Raw genomic sequence first — 8889 nt, 5'->3', positions numbered from 1 at the left:
CAGAGATCCCAAGTCAAAACAAAACCACACAAGATCCCATGATCTCATACAAACAAAAATCGATAGGAAACAAAAATTTGAACCCGTGAATCATTTTCAAATTAAAGCCTGCAATCTCTTCCCTCACTTTATCAACCCTTACAATTACCCTTCCCATATCGGTGAATATCACTCATCCTTCTCTCTTCTCTGCAAAATTGTTTACTACCTTACTATGGCCTCTTCCTCTAACGCTCCTCCTCCTAGCATAGATAACCTTGTAAATAAGATGAACACTGCTCTTACTATCCCTTAGGACCTATTCCCAAAAGTTTTCATTAAATCTGAAAATATCAAAACCAAGCAACCCCCTGATTGGAAATGGTGTTTCATTAGAAAACTCTACAGCAACATCTGTTTCCAAACGTCAAAAGTTAGTTCTTTCATTAATGCTTATTGTAAAGTAGAGTTGAGGTGGAAAATTGAGACAGGATAAGAAACTACTACATCCTCAGACTCACCCATGAGGAAGACTACTATACTCTGAGAAATGGTGGAACAAGAGGAGTTTTTGACAAGCTTATGGTCCTAGTTGGTGTTCATGTAGGAGGACCTGAATTGATAGATGAAGAACAATTCAAAAAGGTAATGATCTGGCTCCTCATCAAAAGAATACCATCCCATATCATACCAGACATCCAAGGTATCCTCAAGCCAATTGGAGTCTACCAAACTGCTAATAAAGCCTATGGAATAGACAGATTTGAAAAGAACCTGGAGTTAAAGCTTACAATTGATGTTACTAGAGCTCTTAAATTTGGTATTGAAACTTTTGAAACCACCACTACTTCACACTGGCTTGAATTTGCTTATGCTCTCAATGGAATAAAATTTTGTAAAGTCTGCAGAATCTTAGATCACCCAAGCCCCCCTTGCCCCTCCCCGCCAAATCACCCTCAATCCCTCTACAACAACTTCCCAACCCCTCAACCAGCTCCCACACCAAGAACCCAGCAACAAAAATTTGTACAAGCTGGAAAAAACATCATCTATAGACCCTACTCTGATACTGATGCTGTTGCTGAATTTGAGATAAAAATGAAAATAGAAAAAAAAAACTGGAACTTGAAACAGCTATTGCAAATCTTGCCTCATCTTCTAAGGATCAACTCATCTTTAGTGCTCAAACTGAAACACCATTGGACAATTTCCAACCTCACCCAGACGTTTTAGCTTGCCAACTCGAGAACAAAAAGCTGGAGTTAGCTAAGAAGATTGCTGGAAATTACAAGAAAAACTATCCAAGGATGAAAAATGTTGTAAGAGCTAAAACTGTTAGCACCCCCAGCACTGAAGATCATCACACTGTGGACCCTGATAGCATTTTCCCAATCTCCCCTCCACCAAAACCTTTTCCTTTCAACTCCTTGCCAACCCTAACTCAAATTAAAGCAAGAATGGAAGCTGATCAGGCCAAAAAGAAAAAGGAGACATGGAAGGAAAAAAAGAAATCTCATGTGTTTGAACTACCTACTTCACCAAATCCTCTAGATACCATGATGGAAACCAAAAGAAAAAAACCTACCCAAGCTGACGAAGGTATTGAAATCAATTCATTTGACTCTGACTGTCTCTAAGCTTCTCTATGGACCGAAACACATCTATAATATTATGGACCGAAACACATCCATAACTTTGCCGGGGTCATTGCCCTTAAAAATTTCTTCTGTTGTCACGACTTTAGGACCGAAAATGCTGACACCGGTGCAGTTTGGAGCCAATCGGGCAACCAGTTTCACTAGGGTTATGATTTTCGATTACTAATGTCAATGACTTCACGGTATATCAAAGACGGTTGGGGACATTTTGTTGAATATGGACGGTGGGAACACAAGTCTTAAGTTCTTAACCCCTATAAATAGAAAAGTATGTGCCTGGTTTCCCAATAACTCATCTCTATCCGATAGCTAGGTTTACTGTTCTTTTTCCTACCATTTGAGCCGATAATTGAAATTCTAAAGGGGGATTTTAATCGAAATTGTTGATTTCATCAATCAATAGTGAAGCGGAAAACATCACAATCGTAAGTAGATTCAGATTTGTTTACTCTTGTAATTTGCTGGTATAAAGTTGTCCGAGTGATTGAATGCTGTTTGAGTGATTGAATGCTGTTTGGAATCTAATTGAAGTCATGAATTGCTTATTAGTAAATATTTATGTTGGATTAAATGATTGATTTTGCTAATTGTTCCGCAGGTATCGTCATCTCTGTTTCTCACCGTTTTCACAATCATAAAAGCCATCATCATCGTCATACTCCCACTCCTTAATTATCTTCAATGGCTTCACCATCCCCATCCGATATTGATCGGGTATGATTTCGATCGGTTCGGGTCTCTTCTAGTTCTTCTGCGTCGGGTGGCGAAGTTTTTTAGACAATTCATTTTTTGCATAGTACTCGGAAGAGGGGTTTTAGTATGAGAGTTGAGGAAGAGCCAATGAAGGTAACAAATATAACTGCTCCTTTCTCGTTACACTTACTTTCCCCTATTAGCAATCTTGCCTATTTGTTGCCTTTTTTCATGGTGTTAGAAGTATAAGTCCGTCTTTATCCAGTAACTATGTTTTTTATCTTTTACTTTAGTAAATGGTGTATTAGGAGTGTTACCTTTATTCTTCATCTTTGATATCACAATTTCAAAATTCTACAGCAAATTTTACCAAATTTTAACAAACTTTATCAAATTTTACCAAAACTTATTTGAAACTTTCACCAAGATTTTCTACCAACACTTTCAGCATTGATACTCTATGTCCAATGATTGTTCTCATATCAACTTTGGTATTGAATTGCATCTCAATTTGTTGTTTCCGCTGCACAAATCATTAGAAGTGTTAGTTTACTAGAGTTTGTAGCTTGATACGTGACTAAACTTTATGAACCTGCCAATACCAAAGTTGATAAAGTTTTATCTGGTACTAAGTCTACAGTTGAGCAAGTTTTACCTTCTTCAGTTCTTCTACCATTCCACATTTTGTTGTTGGTTCATTTTTCTTTCACAACTACAAATGATATCGTCAAGCTCCTACAATATACAGAATTCTCAAGCTCTGATATTTCCAAACTGCAAGTTCCTCAATTGCTATTACATTTAGTGAATATATGGTGATAACTCAAATGCTGAGTCAAATGTTGCTGCTGAGGTTGCGATTGATGTTGTTTCAGGAATGGAGTTGTCTACATGTGAATTTTTATTTGCATTAACATTTCAGATGAAGAGGAAATTCAATATTCTCATACAACTTGCAGCTAGAAGAATGACCTTTTATTTTCAAACTGATGTAATTACTCCCTACTTCAGTTTGAGGGGGGAGTGTTAAAAGTATATATAAGTCCGTCTTTACTTCAGTAACTATGTCTTTTATCTTTTACTTTAGTAAATGCTGTGTCATGAGTGTTAGCTTTATATTTATCTTTGAGTCGCTAGGGTTAAGTCTTATCTGTTACTTGAGTTGTTCCTATAAGTAGAACAACATGTTCTGTATCTGATGACAATCAATAGAACAATATTATCTTTCACTACAAACTCTTTCAAATGGATCTGACGATGTTTTTTTTGTAGAAGTCGAAGACTGGTGAAGATGGTCTAGAAAGTTCCTCCGGTAAAGGTGGTGAGAACTCCGATGATCGGTTTCCTCTATCTCATTTTAAGCCGAAAAAGTTGGTCAGATGGAAAACGTTGGCCAGTAAGAAGACTTTTGACGTCTCGTCTGCCGATGTAGGCGGCAAAGCTGAGAAAGGTTGTGAAGGAGCTAAGGGTGCCCCTGGAGGAAGCTACGGAAAGAGCGTGCCTCTGACCCGAGTGTGCAAAGTATCTTCCCCAGGTAACCCATCCGTTCACCCGGAGAAAAACGTGACTGTGCTGCTTTCAGATGATGATAGTGAGAATGACGAGCTCTTTGGCTCAGATACTAAGGTAGAAGGATCGGGTGAAGGAGGAGAACAGAATCAATCCGAAGTTTCTACAAATGATGGGAAGGGCTATCTAGCTTCTCTGGAGAGCAATCCTACTGAAAACATTGAAAGGAGTCCTCCTCTGAACCAAGGCTCGGTTGGTGGTTCAATGTTTACATTCCCGGGTGCTGCTTGCGATTTACTTGCTGCCCTTGATACCCTTTCCTATTCTAGTTTCAGCTCGCTTACTGTCGCCCAGATGTTGCAGGTTGTGCTCATGTATGATCCTGCCATGTAGGGATCCCTCGAACTTGTTGTGAGTAATACTACCCCGACCGCGTGTTTGTTTTATTCTTTCCCGATCGGCTCCTTCATCCGTGGTGTTTGCAGGCCGAGAATCAGAAACTTCTTGAGGCTGCTATTCTTCAAAAGGAATTGTAAGAAATTCGGACTCAGTTGCAGGGGGAACAACACCGATCTCGGGAGCTCGAGAAGAAGCTAAATGAAGCCAAAGGTACTTTACCCAGTTCTTTTGTTTTTAATTGATTGTTGTGGTGCCAATATTCTCAGTCTAGTGCTATCTTTTAGCCGAAATATCTAGCTTAGAACGAGAATCTGCCTCCGAATACGGCTGTTTGTCTACACTTTAGCAGAATATTCATAACAAGGATGGTAAAATTGACCGCCAGGCCTCCGAAATTGAGGAACTTCGAGCCGAGCTTACTCGTTATCAAAGATTTGAATATGTTCCTGAAGAGATGGATAATCTCCGTGATGAAGTATCTCGTCTGCAAAGGGTTGCTGCCGACAGGCTCCTACTGATTGGGAATTTAGAAGGCCAGTGTAACTCACTGCGAGTTCAGAATAGGGATCTTCATGCCGATCGTAAAAGTCTCTCCGGATTGAAAGACGAAGCCGAGATAATCTGTTTAGCAATTAGAGGATAAGCTTCGCGGGTTTGATCAGATTAGTCGGGACTTGGAATGGACTCTTCTCCAATTGTCGGGTCTTCAAATAGCCAGTGATCGTCAACAGGCTCCGTCGAGTGATCATAAGAAGCATTGTCCCTCGAATGAATTCAATGAGAAGGAATACAATGAGATGGTTTTGTAGATGTTTGAACTTGAGACTTCTTTTTTTAAATCAGAAGAAACCTTAAAATTAGTTTTATCCACACTCTTAGGTCCATAATTAAGCATGCATTATTCTCTTTTCTCGCTATTTCGTACTTCCATTTTCTCGGATCATACCCATTTTGGGTTCCTGCTTTCTGCATCCGAGCAAGGAAAGGTCAAATCTTTGGAGGAGCAGGTCGTCCAATTGAAGCATAATGAGGCTCTTTTGAATACTAAGCTTAGTGACGCTACTGTTGAGTTGACTCGCAAACTGGATGAGGCGCAAAAGAAGCACGACATGGAACTTACTGACGGGATCAAGGAGTGTGTGAAGGCCTATATCGATGAGTGGAGACACAAGATGGCTGCCAAGAATGCTGGTTCGGGTTCGACTAATCTTGAAACCTAGTTTCTGCTTTTGTAGTGCTGTGTCACTATTTCTCCCCCCACCTCTTGGGCTGTAATTGAAAACTTTATTTAATGTCTAGACATCGAAACCAAACGTCATGCCATATTTGAAACTGTTTGCGAGATAGCCTCCATTTCATGTCATAGCAGCTTAGATTTGATTCCTATTAGCAACTTAGATGGTTCTCTTGAATACTCTGTTTGGAAATTAGGCTTTTTTTTTTAATTGACGTCTGTGAACTTATTAATTCTGGCGATTTTATGCGCAAGGATTATATCGGTAGCTTCCCCGGTGATACTTTTCCTCCGTTTTAAAAACTTGTGTTGTCTATGTTATGATTCACTTATGACTTATCTCGTCTCACATGCTTATGCAGGCAAGTTCTGTAGTAGCCAAAATTCTTGTGCAACTTTGTCTCTACTCCCCTGCAAGTTTTGGTTTCTCATTGAAAATGCACAACTTTGGTTGAATGTCAATGACTCTGGGTACCATCGTTGCATCACCTATATATGTCATTTTTGTTGATGGACACAACCCTAAGTGCAGTAGCAATAAATGTCGTTGACTCCCCATACTGTAGTGTGACACTGACATAAGTCAATTATGTATTCAAGTCTGGTCATGGACACAACTCTTGTGCAGAAGTGTTTTCATCCCTGCATATGCTTATGTAGGCATGTTTCTCGGGTTGGCACACTCCATCTAGAAACCACCACAATACCAGGGAAAAAAACAGACCAGGAAGAAAGAAAAAAAAAAGATCAGGAAGGAAAGACTCAGACCCAATGTGGTTGTATGGTTATATAACTGAAAATAGTTGCCCTACGTCAGTCAGTGGCTCAGTGGATTGCTAAGAATTTTCCTATTTTCCTCGAGATTGAAAATAATTTAAATGGTTATATAATTGGGGTCTTCATATTTTGTGTGTGTTTTACTCTATCAAGGGTGAGATTTACTCTATCTGGCAACCAGTTTCATCAGTGTCATGAAGTGTTGTTTACAGTGTCAATGACCCTGATCATTATTTTAATCAACAGTTTGAATTTTTTTGTAGAAGATGGACGGTCCAAGATTACTAACAACCCTTATAAATAGATAAGAATTTCCCGATTATTCATTCCCACCCGATAGCTAGGGTTTACAGTTTTTTATTTCTACCTTTTGAGACGATAATTGAAAATGCTTTGGTGCTTTTAATATTCTTCCACATTAAGAACTTTAAATTGCACTCGAAGAGTTACTCATCAACCATTGGTTTATACAATAAAAGTTACTTCCTCTTCCATCGTTTACTTTCTGTATTTTCAATTGCAAATCCTAATTGGCTCTACAAAATTGGAATTCAGCGTTTTTTTGTTTCTTCTCATTGCGAAATTGGAGTTTGGGGTTTTTGCTTCTGCTCAGATTGATTGATTCATTGCCAAATTGTAGATTAAGGTTCATCTGAAATACTAATTTTCTTATTTTTTCAGTGTCGGTTAAGAAAAATGGAAGAAACAAGAAATGAATCTCCATTCTCTAATGGGAAAGATAGGATCAGTAGCTTACCTGATGAAATAATTCACTGCATCATGTCTTTTAATGATACAAGAGATGTAGTCCAAACTTGTGTTTTGTCGAAAAGATGGATTCATATTTGGAAATCTGTCCCATCTCTAAGCATCAAAGGTTCATACGTTTTGTCGACATGGTATTCATTCTTCGTAATGAATCTGATATTCAACGATTTGTTATAGATTGGTATAGATATAATGAAGATGAAGATATTATGATGAAAAATGTTTATAGATGGATTGTTCAAGCTGTTAAGCGCAATATTGAAGAAATGAGGTTAGAAATCCGTCAAGGTCATCCAGAAGCTCTTAAAATTCCTTACCAACTTGTTAACTGCAAGTCACCGGTGAACTTGCAAGTGAATTTTGGTGATAGATGTACATATGTTATTTTACCAAAATCGATGGATTTACCCAGGCTCTAAGTTTTGACGGTTCATGGAGTTTCGATTCCCAATGAAGAACTATCTAACATGCTCTTTTCAAGTTTCCTAGTTCTTGAAAAGTTATCTCTATATCATTGTGACATACCAAATTTGACTGTTAATTCTCTCAACCTCCAGAATTTCGTGTACCAGCGATATCTTAGTAGTTTAACCAATGTTATCAAGTTGACTACTCCAAATCTAAAAAATTTCTGGTGCGCGTCTTCCGTGACACAACATTATTCTATGGAACCATTCTCTTCTATCCGACGTAATTTTTGACTTGGGGCTCAAAGAAAAAGTTCTAGGTGAGAATGCAAAAGTATATTGTAACTTTCCCTCACATGAAGAAAAGGTATATGCTAAACATATGACGAACTTTATAAAGGCGGCTTATATGGTGAAATATATGTGGTTATCATATGGATTCCTCGAGGTATGTCTTATATGGTGAAGGTTTTTTTGTCATCAGGATATAAGTCATTTTTGTGTTGCTTTCTAGTATAGGAAAAGGATGAGAGTTGACATCGAAGATTGTCAAAAGTTTTGTTATTCTAAACAAGTACTAGTAAGGATTGTGAAAAGTTTCTTTGGATTAGTTAATATTCCATTAGAAAAAAAAGTCTTCCTCTGTGTTGTCAAAGGCAATTATGCATTTTTTCGAATCTTTTTTTGGTCGTATAGAACGCCTTAGGCGAGCCTAGGCCCCGGGAGAAGGGCCGGGCATCTGGCCTAGCGCCTGATACAACATAGCTCTCAACTAGTCTTAGTATTTATTACCTCTTACATTATTTTTAAAAAATATATTTGTTTCTCAAGGTTCTCTCAGAAGCGCCTGACTTATTGGACTTTCAACCACCTCCCTTATATAATCTGCAAGGATTGTCGCTGAAAATGCGGTCTACAAGAAGTTGCTTGCCGGCTATTGCGTACTTGCTCAAGATTTCTCCTCATATAGAGGGTATACTCATTTACGCCAAGCAAGTAACAGTTAACCAAGCTTTACGCTTATAGAACTGGCCTGTGATGTAGTTCCGAAAATTCTAACACATCGCATATGTTTATCATTCATCTCATGGTGACTTTAATCTTTGAAGAACATTTCGGAACCTTTGAGTATGCATGATTCATTATTTTGTACAATTATTCTTTGTCACCAAGTGACCTGTTAGCTAATGTGATTGTTTTGATGTAGTCAAATTTAGTGGAAGTCGGGGTTGATTGGGAAGCAGGATTGTCATCGCTGTGATGTTGTCTCACCTCGATTATGTTAATTTTTACGAAGTGGAAGGATGTGATGATGCTGAGCTCAAACTTCTGAGTTTTATTTTTAAACATGCTAAGGTTCTAACGAGAGTTGCTCTATGCTTCCGTGCTAGTACTGGCTCGCCCGATGGAGTGAGAATGGAACTATTCAGAGAGAAGGTTAGAGCACTTCCAACAACATCTTCAA

The 8889-nt window shown here is 38.4% G+C and overlaps 1 protein-coding gene across 4 annotated transcripts; it reads left to right on the top strand.

Annotated features, from left to right (window-relative positions):
- The first annotated feature begins 1854 nt into the window (after positions 1 to 1854).
- LOC113357001 lies at positions 1855 to 5601 on the top strand. Of its 4 annotated transcripts, XM_026600252.1 has the most exons (6): positions 1855 to 2062; positions 2236 to 2483; positions 3603 to 3864; positions 3949 to 4250; positions 4325 to 4448; positions 4624 to 5601. In XM_026600252.1, the coding sequence occupies exons 2-4, from the start codon at positions 2457 to 2459 to the stop codon at positions 4230 to 4232; spliced, it is 573 nt and encodes a 190-aa protein (XP_026456037.1). In that variant the 5' UTR covers positions 1855 to 2062; positions 2236 to 2456; the 3' UTR covers positions 4233 to 4250; positions 4325 to 4448; positions 4624 to 5601. The 4 variants fall into 4 exon arrangements, with proteins under 4 accessions (XP_026456037.1, XP_026456034.1, XP_026456036.1 ...); XM_026600249.1 differs by having other exon boundaries at positions 1856 to 2062; positions 3603 to 4250; XM_026600251.1 differs by having other exon boundaries at positions 1856 to 2062; positions 3603 to 4250; positions 4523 to 5601.
- The last annotated feature ends 3288 nt before the right edge of the window (positions 5602 to 8889 follow it).

Source organism: Papaver somniferum, chromosome 3, assembly GCF_003573695.1.
Source record: "Papaver somniferum cultivar HN1 chromosome 3, ASM357369v1, whole genome shotgun sequence".
NCBI classification, from domain to species: domain Eukaryota; kingdom Viridiplantae; phylum Streptophyta; class Magnoliopsida; order Ranunculales; family Papaveraceae; genus Papaver; species Papaver somniferum.
Note: the sequence above shows the minus strand (reverse complement) of the source record. Positions and strands in the feature narration are given on the sequence as shown.

Coding starts and splice junctions, on each gene's coding strand:
- LOC113357001 (XM_026600249.1), top strand. CDS start 2,457: ATGAGAGTTGAGGAAGAGCCAATGAAG. Junction 2,484..3,602: donor TTGAGGAAGAGCCAATGAAG/GTAACAAATATA, acceptor TTTTTTTTGTAG/AAGTCGAAGACTGGTGAAGA.